Below are 22669 nucleotides of genomic sequence, written 5' to 3' on the forward strand. Positions count from 1 at the left end.
CCCTCTGTGACGTGACCCCACTTACCTCCCTGCCCTCCCTCTTTCCCGTAAGATCCATTGCTCTCTCCTCTCTAATCACACTGGCTTTCTGCTCTTCCTAAGACAAGAGGAGCTCCTTTCCAAATACAGAGGCTTTGAATTTGCTCTTTCCTCTGTCTGGGATGTACTTCCCCTGGGGACTCCATTTCATTCAAAGGGGAAGGCTTCCCTGCCCTCTGGTTGGAAGGTGAAGCCCTCATCCCTCTCTTTCTTCATCCATGCCCTTCTGTTTCTTTGTAATACTGATTATCATCTGCCATGGTCCTCTTTACTGTATTTCTCCCCACTACCACCTCCACGATGAAGTCCCCCAAGAGCAGTCTTGTCTGCTTTGTTTGTCTCAGTTCATGCAACAGGGCACATCCTACTTGATGACCAGAAGGAATGACACAGGATGAATGCCTCAGTCTGAGAGGAGATGTATTCCATGAAGTTTAGAATTCCTATATAAAATTCTACAAAGAGACTTAATCAATTAAATGGCTTGTTTCACTAACAAGAAAGCTGAGGCCAAAAGACAAGCCCAAAGTCGCATGGTAAGTGTTACCAGCAGGACTCAAATAGGTTCTTCTGTCCTTGCACCTAAAGCCCAGGCTTTCTACTGCAGGAGGTTATAGGCTCGATTCTGTAAATATTTAAAAAAAAAAAAAAAAAACTGTACAGAAGTTCAGTTCTGGTTCCAACTGCTTGACTGGCAAAATTGTGGGAAGAGATTCGATTTGATTTAAAGTTTACTTAAAATATTTTACTTTGGTTTTAAAATGATTAAGGTAACAGGGCATCTGGGAGGCTACATTGATTAAACATCTGTGTTCAGCTCAGGTCATTATGGTGCTGGAATCTAGCCCCACGTCTCAGCAGAGGAGTCTGCTTCTCTACCTCTGCCCCTGCTCATGTGCTCTCTCTCTCACTCACTCTTTCTCTAAATAAATAAAGTCATTAAAAAATAAAGTAAAATAAAATGAATAAGCTATACGATTGCAAATGATAAAACACCTAATAGCTGTTGAGAAGTCACATCCCTATCATGGTCTTAAGTACTTTAAAAGAACTAGCCCAGCGAACTCTTACAACCTCGGGTAGTAGCATTATCTCCATCTTACAGTGGAAGACACCAATTTCAGATAACTGGCCAAAGGTTGCACAGTCAACAAGTGACGCGGCCAGTATCTGAACTTCAGTAGTCTGCCTGCACAGCCAATGTTCTACTGGGTCAAAAAACCAGCTCAGTTCGCATTTCATGATGAATGTTTTAGGAAGATTTATCTGCTCTATAAGTTCATTTCATTTTGTCTGCTTTTCTGAAAATGGGACAGATGCATATTATATATAAATATCATTTTTGGAAGTTTTTATTACAAATTTTAGTCTTCTGCTCTTTTGCAAAATACATCCTGTGTATATATTTCTCCTTTTAATTAACAATGCAAAGTTTTAAAAAAAAATCTCTGGGGGCGCCAGGGTGGTTCAGTGGGTTAAAGCATCTGCCGTCAGCTCAGGTCATGATCCCAGGGTCTTGGGATGGAGCCCCGCATCGGCTGTCTGCTCCGCAGAGAGCCTGCTTCCCTTCCTCCTCTCTCTGCCTGCCTCTCTGCCTACTTGTGATCTCTGTCTGTCAAATAAATAGATAAAATCTTTAAAAATTAAAATAAAATAAATCTCTGGAGAACTGCTGAGTTAGGTTATTAACTCATCTCTAGACATCATCATATGGTTTCATAAAAACCATATGGAGAAAAGTGAGGGTTTGCACTCCCTCTCTGACGACCACTGATGTCAACAGCTGTTATGATCCAAAACAAGCAAAGCAGTTGGTTATGGTATTACCTTGAGAGTTTCTCATGAAAGTGCCAAGTAACAATATTGAGAAGAAATATCAAAATATGACACCTGTAGGTAAGAGGGTCACTAAAGTTACCATGGGTCAGGATACAGTCCTTATTGCCTTTCTTGGAACTTAGAATTCTAAAGACCATAGAAAATGTAGGGAAGTGCAAGTTCAGAGAACAATGGGACATCCCAGAGCATAGGTAACATATCATCTTTTTTACAGAGTACTGAGTAAAGTAATGTATTATTTCATTTTCAGCACATTATATGAACCAAAAAGCATTTGTATTATTTAAAATTCCTAAGAAGAAAAGTTGATGTTTTGGCAATATATTCTTTAAGACAAGAGCAATTTTTTAAAAATCTAAACTCAATTGTGTAAGACCGATGAACCACCTGTACCCCTGAAACAAATAATACATTATATGTTAATAAAAATAAAATTAAAATAAAAAATTTTAAACTCTTACCTTAAATATTATTTTTTTAAAGAGTTTTATTTATTTGACAGACAGATCACAAGTAGGCAGAGAGGCAGGCAGGGAGAGAGGGGAGGAGGAGGCAGGCTCCCTGCCGAGCAGAGAGCCTGATGTGAGGCTCAATCCCAGGACCCTGGGATCATGACCTGAGCTGAAGGCAGGAACTTAACCGACTGAGCCACCCAGGTGCTCCCTTAAATATTATTTAAATACCCAATGGCTCAAATGTGATCCTATGAAAATTGGTGCATTACAGATGGAGACTGAATGGAAGAGAGAAAAGCTTGTGGAAAGGAATATTCTGGAAGAAGAAGTTCAGTAAGTATTCCAGATATCTTCTTAAAGTTGCCTATAGAGCCCACAGTAGCCACCAAGAAGAAAAAAATGGAAGAAAAAGTGAGCCCCATTGTTTATTTCTTTTAATGGCTATCCATTAAGCCGTCTCCCAGCTGGAAGAAAAGGGTGGTCATGTTAAGTGTACGAGGGTTCCACATGTTTCCATCCTTTTAAGACAAAATACAGAGGCGATAAGAATTTCTTTATGAGCTTAAACATTCAACAGAGAGAAATGCGGAGATCAGGGACAAGAATGACCACGGAGCTTCTTTATTCTAGGATCTTGAGGGGATCAAGTACTGGCCAGTCTCCCTGTCCACCCGAGTCTGCAATTCCTCCGTGGCAAGGGGAAGTTTTACTTAAGTGTTAAAGCTAAGGCTGAATAATATATCTGATTGAAAAAGACTTGTCATTTTTAGGATTTTTACAAATTAAAGTATATTCTGGTTTAGACTGAAAACTTAAAGCTTAGAGATGTTTGGTTTGGTTTGATTTGCTTGAAACACCATAGATTATGAAGAGGGCTCTGTACGGAATATGGAGATCTGAGTTCCCGTCCTATTTCTAGCTGTTGCAGATAGAAGCAACTCACTCAGTTTCTCAGATTACCACAAAGGAATTGAATTAGAGAACCATCCAAAGGTCCCTTGTAGTTCTGTAAATCTTTATGAATTTTTATTTAAGAGCAAGAGTCTAAAAGAAACATGTGAGCCACACACATGAGCCTAATGTAATTCCAACTTATCTAGTGGCACATTAAGATTTTTAAAACAGATTAAGTTTATTTTAATTTATTTTATGTGTATTTGACACATTTTATTAACCCAGTAAGATTTCAATATTACCACTTCGCTATGTAATTGCTATTAAACGATATTAAAGAGATACTTTACATTCTTTTCTTTGTATTAAGTCTTCAAAAGCCAATGTGTGTTCTACGCTTGCGTCATACCTTCGTTGGACTAGCCACATTTTCAAGTGCTCAACAATCAAGTTTAGAGGGTTTGCACTTTTCTCACCTAAAAATAAAGATACGGGTTACCATTGAAGGGAAAATAGATTTAAAGTTACAAAAACTAGGGCGCCTGGGTGGCTCAGTGGGTTAAGCCGCTGCCTTCGGCTCAGGTCATGATCTCAGGGTCCTGGGATTGAGTCCCGCATCGGGCTCTCTGCTCAGCAGGGAGCCTGCTTCCCTCTCTCTCTCTCTGCCTGCCTCTCCATCTACTTGTGATTTCTCTCTGTCAAATAAATAAATAAAATCTTTAAAAAATAAAAAATAATAAAGTTACAAAAACTAGGGGCGCCTGGGTGGCTCAGTTGGTTGAGCAACTGCCTTCGGCTCAGGTCACGGTCCTGGAGTCCCGGGATCGAGTCCCGCATCGGGCTCCCAGCTCCATGGGGAGTCTGCTTCTCCCTCTGACCTTCTCGCCTCTCATGTTCTCTCTCACTGTCTCTCTCTCAAAATAAATAAATAAAATCTTTAAAAAAAAAAAAGTTACAAAAACTATGCATTACATTAGAAGGGTCAACACACCGAGTTGATATCAGAGGAGAGGTGATCAAAAAAGGGATATGATTTCTGACAGAAATCGCCAAATGGAGAGATTACAGACGGAAGCCGTGTCATGTGGAAATTGGAAAGTTGGACAGAGAGGATGTACACCATCTCGAGTGGTTGTTAAAATGTTTACACCTAATTCCCTACTGTCACTCTTCCCTTATCTGCAGACATAAGCAGGGTGTCCAGTTAAGTAAGGTCTTTGTAGCGCCAGGAAAAACGGAACCACTAGATCAGGTATTTCTAATCTGAGGTCTATGGACCCTTATGGGATCTGCAGATGGAATTCAAGGAGGTCTAAAAGCTGAATGGGGGAAAATAAAATCTTTATTTTTATTAACTTCCAAGTCAAATTCAGCATTTCCTTCAATTATGAATGGAGGCAACAGACCATTAGAATTCACCAACACTGATGACCTTCTTTTTCTGCTTTACTTCTGTTATTTTTTCTTTCTTAAAAAATCTTCAACTCCAGGGATGCCTGGGTGGCTCAGTTAGTTGGACGACGGCCTTCGGCCCAGGTCATGATCCCGGAGTCCCGGGATCGAGTCCCACATCGGGCTCCCAGCTCCATGGGGAGTCTGCTTCTCCCTCTGACCTTCTCCTCGCTCATGCTCTCTCTCACTGTCTCTCTCTCAAATAAATAAATAAAAATCTTTAAAAAAAAAAATCTTCACTTCCAGTGAGTTAACGTACAGTGCGATGTTAGTTTCAGGTGTATGATATAATAATTAAACACATCCATACGTCTCGCCGTGCTAATCACAAGTGCCCTCCTCAGTCCCCATGGCCTATTTAACCCATCCCCCACCCCTTACCCCTCTGGTAGCTTGTGACTTCATCATCACTAGAGATCACGGGTGTTTTCACAGCACATCGCATTGGCTGCACGTATTAGGACAGCAGTTCCTCAGAGTGACAGCAGTTTTATTAGACCCACCGTGACACCTTGTCATTGAATGCATTAATAAAGAGACTCATGTTATTATATTAGAGGTTTTTAATATATTTTGATATCTGCATTTTAATAAAATCAGTTTCTTTTATAATCCTGTTTGGGTTTTTTTTTTTTCACTTAAAGTTATTTCACTAAAGTTGTTTATTAAATTTATTTAATGTTCATTAAAGTTAAGTTAAAGTTATTTCACTAAAGTTATTTCACTTAAAGTTATTTTCACTAAAGTTATTCTGAGACAGGAGCCATAGATTTCACCAGACTACTAAAGGGGTCTGTGGCACAAAGCACTACATGGAAAAAGTATGGCTCCCTGAACGACCCACCCCCACTTCTCTTCCCCACACGAAATCACACTGGATTGTGTAATGAATGAAATATAAATCGTTACCACATCAAGCCACTGAGATTCGGGGAATATTGGTTTCGGCAGTGAAGCCCCTTCTGACTAACGTATAACCGAAATCTGGCTTCAGGCCCTGACAATTGCATATGACTCCAGCCAGACTCCAAATACTGAGGAGAGGACACTGGCAGGGACACGCTGATAAAATGAGTCTTAAAATAAAGGGGGGGGGGGTGTCCCTGGGTGGCTCAGTCATTAAGCATCTGCCTTTGGCTCAGATCATGATCCCAGTATCCTGGAATCGAGCCCTGCGTCGGGGGTCCCTACTCATGAAGAAGCCTGTGTCTCCCTCTCTAGCTCCTCCCTGCTTAGGTTCCCTCTCTTGCTGCCTCTCTCTGTCAAATAAATAAAATCATAATAAAAGAAGAAAAAAAAAAAAAAGACCCACCTAGCAGGGCTAATTTCAAGCTACCAATATGGTGTCACTGAACTCTAAGGAAGGGTGGCCCAGATTCAGCTCTTGCCGGTTGTGTCTGCTGGTTCCCAAACACCATGGGGACTGCTCTGTGGTCATGGTTCCTAGAAAGGTGTCTTGTTCTTGTCCTCACCTGCTTCACCGGGATGGGTATGTGTGGAATTTTGAGAGCAGTTGTTCAAAGGCTCCTATTGAAACCATTGTGTCTGACTCTTCCATAATGAATACAGAATACCTTAGATGCAGTAATTTGTAAATTGAACAAGCTGTTGAAAAGAATCTAATTAGTACTAATTACAATACTAGAGTGTCCCAACAAATTATAATGCCATTGCTTCTGTAGAGGCATTTTGTGTTTAAACACTTTAAACATTAATTAGTTCTCAGAACAAACGTGTGAGATAGGTATTATTTGGCAGCGTCTAAAAGCCAATTATTTACTCTGGGAAGGCCCGGGACCCTAACTGACAGCACAGGCAAACTGAGAAGCTTAATAGTAGGATTGGGAAATCCAAGAATTCTCTCGCCTTCATTGCCAACCTCCTTTCATCTCACTGGGAGTTACCGCTGTCCCCATTTTACACACGAGAAACTGAAGGCAGCCAGCTGACAGATCGACAATTTATAGAGAATCCAGCTTCCCATTCCGCGAGGCCTCAGGAGTGTCTCGTGTCTGTTTTTTAAATGTGAAAGCTCCATTTATGAGTCTTTTGAGCCTTGTTTCCCAAATATTAATATTCTCTTTTATAATGAAGAAGTTGGCTATGGTACCATTTATTTAAAGTTAATTATGGGGCGCCTGGGTGGCTCAGTGGGTTGGGCCTCTGCCTTCGGCTCAGGTCATGATTTCAGGGTCCTGGCATCGGGCCCTACATGGGGCTCTCTGCTCAGCGGGGAGCCTGCTTCCCCCTCTCTCTCCACCTGCCTCTCTGCCTACTTGTGATCCCTCTATCTGTCAAATAAATAGATAAAATCTTTTTTAAAAAATAATAAAGTTAATTCTAAGTGACCTATTATTCCCACTTCCACCTATTTGTAATTCCATATTATGTTTTGCTAATGTTTTCTTTTTTTACATTTTATTTATTTGAGAGAGGGGATGCAGAGGGAGAAGCAGACTCCCCGCTGAGCAGGGACCCCACACACACACACACACACCCCACCCCCACAACCCAGCCCATCCAAGAACCCAGAGACCACGACCTGAGCCAAAGGCAGATGCTTAACCAACTGAGCCACTCAGCCGTCCCTGTTTTGCTAACATTTAAATGAATTTTAATTTCTGGACTATACTATTTATAACCTTATTCACTGGAAATACTCACTTTGAAAAACAGTCAAATCATTTAGACTTGATGTATGGAATTAAGGGTTTAGTAAATGTTTCAGTCTCTACCAAGAAGTTAACTACTGGTTTACCCCATGTCAAGTCGACAGGCCACTGTTAAGCCTATTGAGTTGGTATTTCTTTCCATTAAAGAAAAAGCTTCGTGGACAAGACCTGGAATTTCTGGAAGAACATTTGACATCCCATTACCTTTTTTTCTGAGACATTCACTTGCCTGGCACTTAGTAGACACTTAAGAAAAGTTAGTATTTACTGTTATTTTTACTATTATTAACCAGGAGTTTTCATTTTTAGTTAAAAACTGATATCCCAATTGAAAGGCACAGGTCTTAGTCGTGCTTTAAAATTCTTATTTACTTTAAGTTTAAACAGCACATTTCAATTAATGTTACTGATTAAATCCTTTCCAATGAAACCATTTTAAATATTTATACTCCCGATATTACACATCTGCTATTATTGCTAATAAAATTTATCTCTATTCCAACCCCATGCCTGTGTCTGTTTTGCTTAGGCAATTCTTCAGGAATACCTATCTAACTCATTCAAGCATGACTTACATAGGAAATAATTTTTTTAAACAAACACTATTAATCCAAACTGGGGGAAAAGCCATTCTGAATTCTTCTGAACTAATTATAAGAATTGTCACTTGCCCTGTGTGAGTCCCAGAAGTAACGGCACATGCCCACTACTAACAGTGTCCTTTTTGAAAGAACATCCACAATTTCCCTTCATTTCTGAGTTGATCCTGCTCCTCTGTCCAGCCCAGCCCAACCCCACAGTAGCAACTCCTTGTGCAGATCTATTCTCCTTTCCCAGGTTGACCGGGATTGTTGGTAGCAGATATTACAGATACATTTTCCAACAGCTGTTCCAACAGACTTCTAAAACACGGTAGTCATATTTCTCCTTCATAAAGACTGGAGACAAGTATCATTTTTCATATCTTCTATTTCCTTTCTCATCATGTTCATGTTTTCTTCTACTTCAGCATATGGAACATATTTATAAAAACTGTCTTAATATCCTTATCTGCTAATTTCATCATGTCTGAAATTCCTGTCTCTTTCTATTGATAATTTTTTTTTCCTTAGAGTTATGGATATTTTCCTGGTAATTTTTTTTTTTTTTTTTAGATTTCATTTATTTATTTGACAGAGCATAAGCAAGAGGAGCAGCAGGCAGAGGGAGAGGGAGAAGCAGGATCCCTGCTGAGCAGACAGCCCAACAAAGTACCAATCCCAGGATCCTGGGATCACAACCTGAGCCGAAGACAGATGCCCAACTGACTGAGCCACCCAGGTGCCCCACATCTAGTAATTTTTGATTGGATGTTGGGTATCGTGTGCTGTACATTGTTGAATGTGGGGGGTTTTTACCCAATAAAACAACTATGCTAAATTCCTTATTAGAAATATAGACCAACCCGGGGCGCCTGGGTGGCTCAGTGGGTTAAGCCGCTGCCTTCGGCTCAGGTCATGATCTCAGGGTCCTGGGATCGAGTCCCGCATCGGGCTCTCTGCTCAGCAGGGAGCCTGCTTCCCTCTCTCTCTCTCTGCCTGCCTCTCTGTCTACTTGTGATCTCTGTCAAATAAATAAATAAAATCTTTAAAAAAAAAAAAACGAAATATAGACCAACCCTTAGAGAAAACATGAGAACTCACACTGCATTGAACAGACACTGAGGGATGTCTGGGTGGACAGTAAGTTAATGACTGCCCTGGGCCCAGGTCATGATCCTGAGGTCCAGGGATAGAGCCCTGTGTGGGCTCCCTGCTCAGTGGGGAGTCTGCTTCTCCCCCTCTCTCTGTCCCTCACTGTACTCGTGCTCTCTCTCAAATAAATATCTTTTAAAAAGACAAAAAAACAGAGTCACTGAGAGGAATAAAGGACTCCTTAGTGATCCATCCATTCCTTAGTTGACTTAAAAGTTCCCAAACTCAGATGATACCAATCCAGAGGTCAACACAGCAGAATACTTCATTTGGAGTTCTCATCAAAAATTCCAACTGGAGGGCGCCTGGGTGGCTCAGTGGGTTAAGCCACTGCCTTCGGCTCAGGTCATGATCTCGGGGTCCTGGGATCAAGTCCCGCATCGGGCTCTCTGCTCGGCAGGGAGCCTGCTTCCCTCTCTCTCTCTCTGCCTGCCTCTCCATCTACTTGTGATTTCTCTCTGTCAAGTAAATAAATAAATAAAAATCTAAAAAAAAAAAAAAAATTCCAACTGGAAAAAACATCGACCTCTGTTCCTTTTTTGTTAAGTTTTCATTTTATTTTATTTTGTTTTGTTTTAAATTCTTCTAAGGTTTATTTTTATATCTATTATTAGAGCAAGTCCAAAGCCATCTTGCAGGGCTAATTTCTGCTCACTAGTACTGAAGACTCAATACAATGTCCTACGTATTATAAGGTTTTCTTATTTTGAATGATGGAAACATGAACTCTTCTCAGCTCTGGATGAGGTCCCGGAATCATTTGGCTCTGTAAATCCAGAGAAACATGATCTTCTGTTCTAGAATATGGTCATGTATTATTTCCTGGGTAATTTTCTTCATTTTCTTTGTTCTCTATTTTGTGAAACTTCTGTGAGTCACACATTAAAGTTTTTGGATTGGCCCTTTAATCGTTTTTAATATTGTCTCTTCTATCCTCCATCATTTGATCTTTTTGTTCTATTTTCTGCAAGACTTCCTCAACTTTATTTTCCAAAGCAACAATTAGATTTTTAAAAATATTGATCATCACTTTTAATTTCCCAGAGCTATTTCTTATCTACTAGCATCGTTTCTTCGTTGCCTCCTAAACTTGTTTTACAAACTCAATTTTTAGTTTTAAGGATATTCATTGCAGTTTTTAATTTTTTCCTCCTTTCATTCACTTGCTAATCAAATACTTATTGATAATACACCACATGCTAGATGCCAATCTGTTTGCTGAGAATAGCAGTGAATCAAAACAAAGACTCTGCTTTCATGGAGCCTACATTGTGGGGATGGCAGGCAAGCAATACAAAATTAATGAATAAAATATCGTATTCTGTTAGTAATAAGTGCTACAAAGACATCCCTTCTGTCAAACTCTTCTCCCTCTTGCTCACTATTCTCTAGCTATACTACCTGTTCTTCAGTACCTTCGTTACTTCCTTTTCCTGCTTCCCCTTCTATATGCTGAACTCTGTACTCAACTATCCTTCCCCTGGTTCTTCATATGGACAGCAACTTATTATCCTTCTGAGCACCACATCTTAAGTATATCTCATCTCCTTGCCCTATCACTGCCATCAGTTTTCTAAGTACCATTTTAATTCCTTTCATGATATTTATCAAAACTTGTAATATTGATTATTTATGTAATAGCCATTCAGGCTTCTTCCTTGATAACTGAACCTGATTTTATTTAGGTATCCAAGATCCTCCCTAAAGCTATGTGCTTCAGGGATATTTGGTCCTAGCCCCAGTCCAGGGATGAGTCTGGATTAATCTAACCAAATCATGGTAATTCCATATACTTGCCAGTAATTGCTTAGGAAGGAATGTGTCGCCCAATTTCTGATCAGTGGAATATGAGGAAAGTCTCCTAGAAAGGATTTGGGAAAGGATTGTTCTTATAAAGAGTTTCAAAGAATAGATAGTCCTCTTTCTAGCCTCTGGGACATTGATTTACCTAAGAATGTGATACTTTTTGCTGCTTTTAACTATAAGAAGGGCTAATGCATGGACCACAGATAAAAATAAGCTGACCTTTGGTGATACCACTGATCCAGTAAATCAGTCTATCTTCATACTTCTTTATGTTCCCATGAGCTCTTCTTAAGGCACCTACTAGATAATGAGCCTCAAGGACCAGAGAGATATCAATATAAATAAGGACAGACATATTAAATAATACTTGTTTATTTTTTAAAAATAAATAATAGTTACTTGTAAAACGAGAGTGAGAAAAGAATATAATACAATAGTTGTATACTCTGATATTGTAAAACCATAAAATAAAATTGGAAAATTTGGATAACATATACAAAAATTGTGTTACTGATTTTTAAAACATCTTGTTCAATAGTGTTCTACAATCATAATTGATGGCGGTAGTATTTGTGTGGTTGTCCAAGTCTATTGTATGTATTGGGGGAATACAGCAAATAAGAATTTGGGGATATTTAATTCTATCACCTTGTGCTTTGAGAACCAAGAAAGGGATATATATATAATGTCATATATATGTATATATTTTTAAATTATATAAATTTATATATACTCATATATGATTTTATATATACACATATATATGACATTACATATATATATATATATATATATATATATAAACTATTATTCCAGCTAATAGATGAAAGCAAAATGACATAATTAAGATATCACCACTTTTTCAACCCCTGGTGAATTCATGGCTCTCGGCAATGAGCATCAACGGCTGCTGACATCATCAAAAGAGACAATCAGAAGTTATGTGCCTCCAAATGAAGATCGCAGCCTATAGTCTTGACAGAAGTATTAATCCGGAGTCTGATCAAGTTTCACTATCACCGTGTCAATGTGTACAAAATATAGAAGAAACGTGTCGAACTGCACCATGAACAAATTCAAATAGCCCAGATCCTTCAACAGATAATTTGGAAAAAAGAGATATAAGGGAAACCTGTAGATTAAAAGAAACTTAAAAGAGATATTTTTTTTAAATTTAACTTTCTTATTTGAGAGAGAGAGAGAGCACACAAGCCAGGGGAGTGGCACGCAGAGGGGGAGGGAGAAGCAGGCTCCCCACAGAGAAGGGAACCTGATGTGGGACTCAATCCCAGGACCCCAGGATCATGATCTAAGCCAAAGGCAGTCGCTCAACCAACTGAGCCACCCATGTGTACTTAAAAGAGATATTTTTTAAGTGGCCGGGACTATAGTGTTTAAAAATGTTTTATGGGTGATAAACCATAAGGAAATATAAGGAGTCATTACTCTAAAATCTAGATTAGTGGTGGTAACTCTTTCCAAACGAAGCACAACTCATGGTATTCATGACTTTCTGCTGGCCCCTCCTCCTGAATCTGGGCTGGGCTCAAGACTTGCTTTAACCAATAAAAGGTAGCACAGCAATCCCATGGCCTTCCAGGCCTAAGCCTTAAGAGTCTTCTAGAAGCTGTGGCACTCTTGTTTAAAAATCCCAGTATTTTATAGGAGAGACCAAGTAGAAAGGCCATCTGGAGAGACAGAAAGCCTTCCCATTTGAGTCTGGCCACCAGCCAGTCCACCAGCAGAATGTAGCCACAGGAATGACCACCTGTGAAATAAAAGATGTAGAACCACCCAGCTGACCCCAGGGCAGACTGCAAAACTGTGAGCAAACACCATTGTTTTAAGAGTCAGTATCTTTTGGTGGTAATTTTCAAGGCAGGACAGAGAACTGAAAATAGTGGTTATTGTGGGAGAAACAAAGCGGTTTAGGATTGGGATGGATTAGATGGAGGTTTCTGGAACGGCTAGTGAAGTACTTTCCATTTCTTGACCTGGGTGATGGCCATAAGGATATTTGCCTTACAGTATTCACTCAGCTATCCATTTGTTTTGTGTGGTTTTCTGAACAGGTGTTATATGTTAAAATAAAAATAGTTTTAAAAGAAGAAAGAAAATCCACATGGTTTGGCATAGAGACATTCACTCTTCCTTCAAAATTCCTTCAGACTACATACAGGCTTTTAAAAAAAATCACTTAGGAGCAGCAGCTCTTTCTGCCCATGGGTTCTGTCCCTGAGCTTTAATAATACCACCATTTTGCGGGCACACACACACACACACACAAGTCACTTAGGAGCTCCTAGTTAAAACTACTAATATATTCTAATCCTATAGGTATCAATACGCAAACAACATCAAGCATGGAAATATATCATTTCTTTGGGTCCCAGAGCCTGCAATTTGCAAAACTGAATTAATTGCTTTCCTATCTCTAAATCTTTTCTCCTTGAAGTGAGAAAAAACATGTACACCAAACAAAAAAATAAGAAGAGAAGCAGCAGCCCTTTTATAAGCTGGCTTGCATTTTCTTACTGGCAGCAACTTACTAGTCTCTTTTTTAAATGAATTTTCCAGTTTCAAAGGAGAAAATCTGTATTGCATTTGGGGTTTCGTGTGTGTGTGTGTGTTTTAGTTTGAAACCATTGAATTTTAGCCCTCATGTCCTGTGTTTTTCCTCAAGTGTTTCAAACAGACTGTGGCATCTGAATTGCATTTTTTATTCTTTTGTCTTTACTTCTGACTTCATTTCCCATTTCCCAGTGCAAATTGCTGTATGTACCTTTTCTCTTAGAACAACGTTACCTAGCTTTACTGACCAAATAAATTAAAATTTGTGATTAGGAGATTAAAATTCACTGCCAAAATTCACACTGAATATTTTGTCAAATGTTCGCAGTACATTTATTTTAATTGGCTTAGAAATTACGACAAATGGAGTTCCTACTGTTGCACAGGTTTATCACCTGGGAACCCAATTCAGACCTTCCCAAAGATGACAATAGGGTAAAACTACAATCTGTTCAGTAGTCCAGCAAAACCAAAACAATAAAAAGAATCACTATTGTCATATTAGTAATTACTATTACTAAAGCAGCATTGATGATGTGGTCCTCTCGTGGCCAACGTCCTTTGAAAAAAGAAGTGTTTTGTCGAGACCAGATCTCGATTCAGTGTCTGACTTTATGAGGTTCATCAAGGCATGAACTGGGACCCAGGAGGGAAAGTCACTGTTTCTTCCACAAGCGTAGGGGAAAATGTTAATTTGTCTCAGTCTATGTGTGTTTATTTTTGAGGATTCTAAGAAACTCTCAATTCACACTGAATTCCCAAAGTCTTGGCTTCCATTTGCAAAGACTGAAGGTACTACGAAGTTCTTGTTGCCACTAGAAATTACCAATCTGCAAGTTTTCCTAATCAGAAACTCCTGCTAGCTTCATCAGTGGCCTGGCATTGTTTTTAGTCAAAATATAATGTGATCAGTAGGGTCACCTGGGTGGCTCAGTCAGTTAAGCATCTGCCTTCGGCTCAGGTCATGATCCCGGGGTCCTGGGATGGAGCCCTGCATCCGGCTCTCTGCTCAGCGGGGGGCCTGCTTCTCCCTCTCTCTCTCTCCTGTTCGTGTCCTCTCACTTGCTCACTTGCTCTTTTTCTCTCTGGGCCTCTGCCTCTCAAATGAATAAAGTCTTTAAAAAAAAGAATAAGGGCTCAATATTCAACTGTGTGTCATTTACTCTAGGTCCTCTCCCTCTTTCTCCCATCCCTGCTACTCCCTCCTGGGGAGCAGCATTTCCTCACTTCCCAGGAGAATCCACTCATTACTACAAATTAAGAACTAAGATGGATACTAATAAGACAGATACGAATAGTATGAGCTTTACCCACCTCCTACTTTCTTTTGGTTAATTTTTCTTAAAGGGGACTCAATAAAGCAGCTCTTAGTGTGCTGCTTATGACACTTTGGGACCCAAGAACAGAAGACAACTGTATTGAGGGGGCGCCTGGGTGGCTCAGTGGGTTAAAGCCTCTGCCTTTGGCTCGGGTCATGATCCCAGAGTCCTGGGATCAAGCCCCGCATCGGGCTCTCTGCTCAGCAGGGACCCTGCTTCCCTTCCTCTCTCTCTGCCTGCCTCTCTGCCTACTTGTGATCTCTGTCTGTCAAATAAATAAATAAAATCTTTAAAAAAAAAAAAAAAAGACAACTGTATTGGAATAAGATTTGTCTGTGAATAATAATAGCACAGATAATGCTGGCTTAAATAGGACAGAACTTTATTCCTCTCTTATTGAGGCCCAGGAGGAAGTAGCTCAGACATGGAACAGAGGATCTACTACATGAAGTCTTTGGGAACCAAGGCTCCTTCTGTGCACTTACTTCACTCTGCACGAGCTTCTTCTTAAAAGGATACCTCTGGGACGCCAGAGTGGCTCAGTCGGTAAAGCATCCAACTCTTAATTTAGGTCTTAGACCTTAATTCAGGTCTTGATCTCAAGGTCATGAGATTGAGCCCAGCATCTAAGATTCTCTCTCTGTCCCTCCCCTCTCTGTTCTGCCCAAACCCCCGCCCACTTGTGTGCACTTTCTCCCTAAAGAAAAAAAATTTTTTTTTTTTTTTCCAAAAAAGTCAGGGAAAAATGACATTGGGTGGTAACCTGCGCTCTCTACCGCCCCAATCCAAAGAGGGGTTAGCATACTACACGAGAAATACTCAGGACAGGGGTACCTCGGTGGCTCAGTGGGTTAAGCCTCTGCCTTCGGCTCAGGTCATGATCTCAGGGTCCTGGGATTGAGCCCCACATCGGGCTCTCTGCTCAGCGGGGACCCTGCTTCCCTTCCTCAATCTCTGCCTACTTGTGACCTCCCTCTCTGTGTGTCAAATAAATAAATAAAATCTTTTAAAAAAAAGAAAAGAAATACTCAGGACCAGCAGGTGGTCAGCGAGATGTGCTTGGGCTCCTGCTTCTCTTCTCTGAGACTATGTAAGCCTGGCCGTGCTCCCATGTGGCCCATGTCTTTGAGCTAGCTCCCTTCCTATTCAGTTCCAGGCATCACATTCAGATGTGACAAAGTCCAAGAGAAGAAAGGGAAGAAGAATATATCTCTACCCTTTGTCTCCTTCTTAAAAGGGAAGAGGACTTCCTTAGAAGCAGTTAGCACACTTTCCTTCAAGCCTCACTGGCCAGACTGCATCACAACCTCATTGCTTGTATAGTCACTGGCAAGGAGAACATACCTCCATGGTAGGCATGGACCAGTCAACACCCACCCCACAAAAGCCCTAAGTGGAGTGAGCTTCCCTGAAACACAGGGCTTTACATAGAGGAAGTTCAATACCCCAACAAAATTGGGGTTCTGTTGGAAAGAGGAAAGGGGAAAATATGTTGCATTGACATCCAACTGTGTCTATTGCAATCCATATCCTAACTTCCCATTATGATATACTGCCATTTCTAGCCAGGTAAATTGGACTCTCAGATTACATTGTCTAATTATCCTTACAAATCAGCCCAGTTCTTATCCCCAACTCCTATCAACAAATTGTGACTTAAGGATAAACAAATGTGTGGAACAGCACACACTGAGGTTAAGTAGACGGCAAACATGTCCGGTTCTCCCTGACTTCTGTTCACCTGGTCTGTGGAGACATCACTCCAGATACTGTTATCAGCAGTAATCTCATATACAGCCACCTCAGTTAACCCTTTCAGAATAAATATGAGAAAATCTCCCTAAGAGAAATACATGTTGTTTCTAAGCTGTTACTCATTTCCTACTTTATAAGCAACAGATCTCTGACGAGCATTTCACTGGAAGTCACCGCGCCCTCACTAGAAAAGCGTGCCTGATTGCAGTAGCAAGTCTAGGAAAAGAACAGTGCACCAGCCCCCACCCAGACCTGCGTGTGCCACAGTCCTCAGTGACAGCACTGATTTCCTTGTACTCTTCCGACCGTCCGCACACCTACGTGGGGGCAGTTTTCAGGTTCATTTTTCTTTTGATTCATGATCAATCCAATGGCAAGTCTAAAAAGGAAAGACAGTTCTTGCTCAAACAAGAAGGCACTGGGTGCTCTGAAGCTTCGGGTCACTTTTTTGCATATCAAAGTTTAAAAAGTAAAAGAAAACTCGGAAAGAAGAGAGAAAAGGGCCCCAAACTGGTCACCAATGCTTGGATTATATGAGCTTTCCTTCTCATTAAAAGAAGACCCTCTTCGGTCAGTGCAAAAAGAATCACTGAAGGCCAAAACAGATGACACTGTCCATAGGATTACAAAGAGGTCTTAGTATTATTTCTTAATTGAAGCATCTTTATCAAATGACATTACTGAAAGTTTCTAGAAGCAATACTAAAAATTTGTTCTGTGGTAAGAAATGTATGGTAGTAGGGGCGCCTGGGTGGCTCAGTGGGTTAAAGCCTCTGCCTTCAGCTTGGGTCATGGTCTCAGGGTCCTGGGATCGAGCCCCACATCTGGCTCTCTGCTCAGCGGGGAGCCTGCTTCCCCCTCTCTCTCTTCTTGCCCCTCTGCCTACTTGTGAAATATGTCTGTCAAATAAAAAATTAAATCTTCTAAAAAAATAGTGTGGTAGTGATTTTCAAAATATCTTTAGAAATGAAGTAACACCTTAATACTTCTGATATCCCTTTAACTAGAAATTTACTAAATCCTAAGAAATAATGTATTTTCGAAACATCCATGTGATGAACATCATTATCAACACAAAGTTTCAATGCACACAAACTGAACGGCAGCTGTTAAATGATTTGTCTAAAAGTAAATGCTGATTCAGACTCATTAGCGTATCAGAAGTACAGGTGCTTATAACGCATACAAGATTAAGTTAACAAAACTCACTCCAAATATACTGGCTAGTTATTCTCCATAAGTTAGTAAACTTTACCAAGCTTGAAGGAGAGTTATTGAACCAGCTCTAGGAGCTTTCAACTCTGTATTTCACTGGCAGCTATTTTATGACAAACAGGTCATAAAATTGTATTTAAACTTTACTGTCATATTTTCAACTGCTCTGCATACAATTAGATAAAAACTTGAGAATATGCATGGGCTAAATGATGGGCAAAGTGGAAAAGATAGGGTTATGTGGTTTTTTTATTGTTGTGTGTGTGTTTTTTTGTTTTTTTTTTTTTTCAGGGATCTGGGGCTTCAAAACCATCAGGAAATCACAGCCCCATGACCTTCATGTGCTCATCCACTAACAATTCACAACGCCATGCATTTTTCCAATGCTCTTTTCTCTTTTGGCAAGACGAGTATTCTCAAATGAGGCAACGTCTCATTTTCTCTGGAGGTATTCTAACTTTAACTCTTCTCTTCCCTCTGCCTGTACATGCCTTGAAAGTGTCCTCCCAAAGAATTAGGAGATAAAATTGAGCAGGACTTGTGGATGTAATGACTGTTACACAATCTGCTATAGTTTTTTGTTGTTGTTGTTTGTTTGTTTAGATTTTATTTGACCGGCAGAGATCACAAGGAGGCAGAGAGGCAGGCAGAGAGAGAGAGAGAGGAGGAAGCAGGCTCCCTGCCGAGCAGAGAGCCCGATGCAGAGCTCGATCCCAGGACACTGGGATCACGACCGGAGCGGCAGGCAGAGGCTTTAACCCACTGAGCCACCCAGATGTCCCTATCTGCTATAGTTTTATTCATTCAGAACATATTCATTCCAGGTCCTTCCTATGTACAAGCCATTACATACTTTTGGATGAGCAATAATTTAAGTTCACAGTAAAATAAAAGGTAACACATTTTCTTTTCACATGAAGGCAGTGCTTGTATCAGCAGCAACATCTGTCATGACCATGGAGTCTTCAAGAATGTTAATCCCTTACATTGCTGGACTTCACTGATGGGTACGGAGGGCCATGATTCAACTTTAGGTGGTTTTTTTTTTTTTTTAAAGATTTTATTTATTTATTTGACAGAGAGAGATCACAAGTAGACAGAGAGGCAGGCAGAGAGAGAGATAGAGGGAAGCAGGCTCCCTGCTGAGCAGAGAGCCCAATGCAGGACTCGATCCCAGGACCCTGAGATCATGACCCCAGCCGAAGGCAGCGGCTTAACCCACTGAGCCACCCAGGCGCCCCTCAACTTTAGGCGTTTTTAAGCTTTGCAGTGATATAAAGTCCTATAAAGGAAATGGCATAAACATATTTTGCAAATAACTAAATGCAAACTCTTTCTCACTGGGTTCCCCTACAGTTCAGGCTCTTACATGCTGGTGAAAACAAGCACATAGCCAAATTTGTAAGACTGGAGACAGTCTTCGTTTAGCTGTTTCACTAATATAAATAAGTCATCCATCTTCCTCCCAGTTTAACTAAAGACAGCAAAGGAATACTTGACCAAGTTGTATCCCCTGACAGAATGAGTTGTTGATGATCCTCTGTCTCCAGAAGTACCAGAGCAGGAGGAAGAATCTGGAAAGTCAATTACGTTGCTCTCAAGTGCCCTGATTTGATATCCTTTTAAAATGGTTGTGAATACTGTGGTGAATGAAAACAAATATGGAATAAGGACACTAAGGAAATGCTTTCCTTTTAGGAAAGGTTCAGGGCCCAGAAAGAAAAGAACCTAATCACGAAGAACTTAACCATTTCTTGACAGGATTAGGGTAAAACTTAGAGTTCGATACCTGGTTTAGAAGGTATTTTCTTTTTTTTTTTTTTTAAGATTTTATTTATTTATTTGAGAGAGAGAGACAGTGAGAGAGAGCACGAGCGAGGAGAAGGTCAGAGAGCGAAGCAGACTCCCCATGGAGCTGGGAGCCGGATGCGGGACTCGATCCCGGGACTCCAGGATCACGCCCTGAGCCGGAGGCAGTCGTCCAACCAACTGAGCCACCCAGGCGTCCCTAGAAGGTATTTTCTAAAGCCAGAAAATGACTAAGTTGACAAGATAACCAAATGTTAGGTAGTGGTTGTGGGCAAGGTTGCCTGGGAGGAACACACCCAGTAGACAGCGTCATGATTTTCTGCAGTTTCAATTCAGTTTGGGGTTTTTTGTTTGTTTGTTTGTTTCTGCCTCACACTCTGTAGTGAGTCCCTGTATCTCTGAAGATCTCCCCAAACGAGTTTCCCTCCATCGGTAACTTTAGCAACTGTTACAAAACCCGCCCGTGTTCCTCTTTCCCTTCCCCCACCCCCCTCCGGAGAGGGAAAGGAACTCTGCATCCTGGGAGCGGGATGACATGGTCCTTTCTGCTTCTGATGAAATCATCCCACAAGTGATCTGAAAGTTCAAGTGAAGCTGTGGCCGATACCTCGTTTTGCAAAACCAGGCCAACGTTACCAGGAGGGAAATTCTGCGTTAAAGGCCGGGAATCCCCCGGGAAGTCTCCACAAACGAGGGATATCCCCGCGCCCGAATTTTGAGGCAAGCTCAGGAAGAGCTCAGAACTGAAGGGAGAGCGAGGTGTTTTCTGGATCCGGGCCTGAACAGACCCCAGGGCGGGCTGAGAGGTGGAAATGAGGTCGCGCCCCCCACCCTGCGGCCTGCACCTGCCTCCCGCAACCGCACCGCCGCCCTTCCCAGAGCATCGCGGGCGGGCTGACCACCCACCCCCGCTCCGGGGTCCCAAGAGCGGCCTCGCCCGAGCCCGGGCGTGCGGCCCCGGCGGCGCAGGGAGGCAGCCGGCTGCGCGACGCGCCCTGGCCCCCGAGGTCCCCGCGCCCGCAGGTAGCGCGCGGCAGCTGGAGGGCGGAGGGCGCGGCGGGCACCCGCTCTCCACGCGCCCTCTGGGGCCGGGTGCGCGCAGCTGTGCACCCCCGGGGGGCGCGGCGCTCCCGGGAAGCCCCCCGCGCGCGTACCTCGGATGTAGCTGCACTTGCCCTCGTCCAGCAGGCTGGAGGCCGAGCCGCCCATGGCCGCGGTGCGGGCGGTGCACGCCGGGCCGCGCTGACAGCTCCCGTCGGCGCCCGCCGCTCGCTCCTGGAGATGCCTGCGCCGGCGGACCCGGCTCTGCAATTAAAGGGCAAACTTCCTCCGACAGGCGCCGCCTTCTGGGGCGCCTCCGCCAGGTCCGCGCCCTCGGAGCGTCTGTGGGCTGGCCCGGGGGCTGTCCTCCCGCCCTCGCTTCGCTGGGCTGCTCCGAGGGGACGTCCATCTGGGAAGACTTCCCGCTCTTTCCTCCTTCTCGCCGGCTTTTGCTGCTGCTTCTCACCGTCATGGGCCGCCGAAAAACCCTTTCGAGGAAGCGGGCCATTTCCCTAGTGACTGTAAACCTCTGCCGGCTGGAACCTTCTCCACGGACGAGCCACGGGGTGCAATTCAAGACCCCGTTGCTTTAAGAAACAGCAGTTCCCCAGCATCACCGAAGAACTTTGTATTTTGTTAGAAATACAAAATTGCGTCTCCCCCAGCCGTCCACGCCCCTCTACACACATGCACGTGTGCACAGGCGCGCGCACACGGCACCCCAGTTAGAAACTCCAGGACTGGAGCTGGCAGCGTAACTCGGGTGCCTGCTGAAGTGTGAGATCGAACCGGGAACTGTTCCTTCCCGCAGCCGCGAAGCAGGGCCAAGGAGGGGGTGGGAAATGAAGGGGGAGAAAAAGAGAGAAATAGAAAAACAGGGAAAACCTAAGCTGGGACGGGCAATACGTTCCCAGTCCTGAAACTTCAGACACCCCCGCTCCCCATCAAAACCTGTTCTTTTACCTTTTGGTCCATTTCTTCCCCTTGACAAACTGGAAATAATTCATTAGAAAGGGCATCGATTCTTTTTCCCACAACCAGTATTGAACTTGGCAGCCTCTCCCGAGTAACACTCGACTGGGGCGGAAGGGTCACTATGCATTTCTTCCTATTCTTAGCGATCAGATGTTTAGCGAGTCCTATTGACTTAACCTCCAAGGTCAGATGGCCTGTACACACCAAAACCAGGCGCGGAGAACACTTGGAAGGTGTTGCCCTCAAAAGTTCATTGACTAGCATTTTTAACGCCAAGATTTCCCCCACCTCACACCCAGTCTCGCTCACCCTGTGTTCTAATCCATCATGAATCCGCTCCATTCTGCTTTCAAAATGTATCCAGTATCCATCCATCTCTCACCCCTTCCTCTGCTACCCTCATCTTGTCTCACCTGCGTAATTGCGATAGCCTCCTAACTGGTCCTCCTCCTTCAGAGAGAAAGCCCTGGTCTGTCATTGACACTAGGCCCTACTTCCTCTCTGTCCCCATCGACCCCCACTCCCCACTGGCCTTTTTGCTCCTCTAGGACACACTTTTGCATGTGCTTCCTCTAGGATGCCCTTCCCTCACTTACTCACATGGTGCACTCTCTAAGTCTCTCATTTCATTCCAATCTCCTCTTAAATGCTAATACCTCAAAAGAGACTTTTTTTTTTTTTGGACCTTCTGTTTATACACCAGCCCTCATCTCTGTCCTATCCCTTACCCTTCACTATTTCTATTCATATCACTTAGGGTTATCTGGTGTGTTTCTTTTCTGTCCCCACTAAAATGGAAACTCCATAAGGTTGGGGATTTCCTTTGTTGATGTTGTTTCTTGTTTGGTTGGGTTTTTTTGGTTATTCATTTTCTTTCTTACTTTTTTTTTTTTCCTTTAAGGGCAGGGATTTTTGTTCATTCTATTCTCTGACATATCTCAGATGCCTAGTACAGCATCTGGCAGATGGGTGCTCAATAAATAACCATTGAATAAGTGAACGGATGAAAGATGAACGATCAGGTATGGACTTAATGGAAGCGGTGAATCTCAATGAATAAAGAAAATTTCCAGGTAACGACTCCATTGGTTTAA

At 42.3% G+C, this 22669-nt stretch overlaps 1 protein-coding gene across 1 annotated transcript in view; it reads right to left on the minus strand.

The window, feature by feature from the left end:
• NIBAN1 (niban apoptosis regulator 1) overlaps positions 1–20776 on the minus strand; it is a 158083-nt gene extending 137307 nt beyond the window's left edge. Inside the window, exon 1 of the mRNA XM_044267288.1 lies at positions 20714–20776. Within this exon, the coding sequence (XP_044123223.1) occupies positions 20714–20768 (55 nt within the window). The 5' untranslated portion in view covers positions 20769–20776. The remainder of the gene's footprint in view (positions 1–20713) is intronic.
• Between the last annotated feature and the right edge of the window lie 1893 nt (positions 20777–22669).

This window comes from Neovison vison, chromosome 10 (genome assembly GCF_020171115.1).
Source record: "Neovison vison isolate M4711 chromosome 10, ASM_NN_V1, whole genome shotgun sequence".
In the NCBI taxonomy this organism is placed as follows: domain Eukaryota; kingdom Metazoa; phylum Chordata; class Mammalia; order Carnivora; family Mustelidae; genus Neogale; species Neogale vison.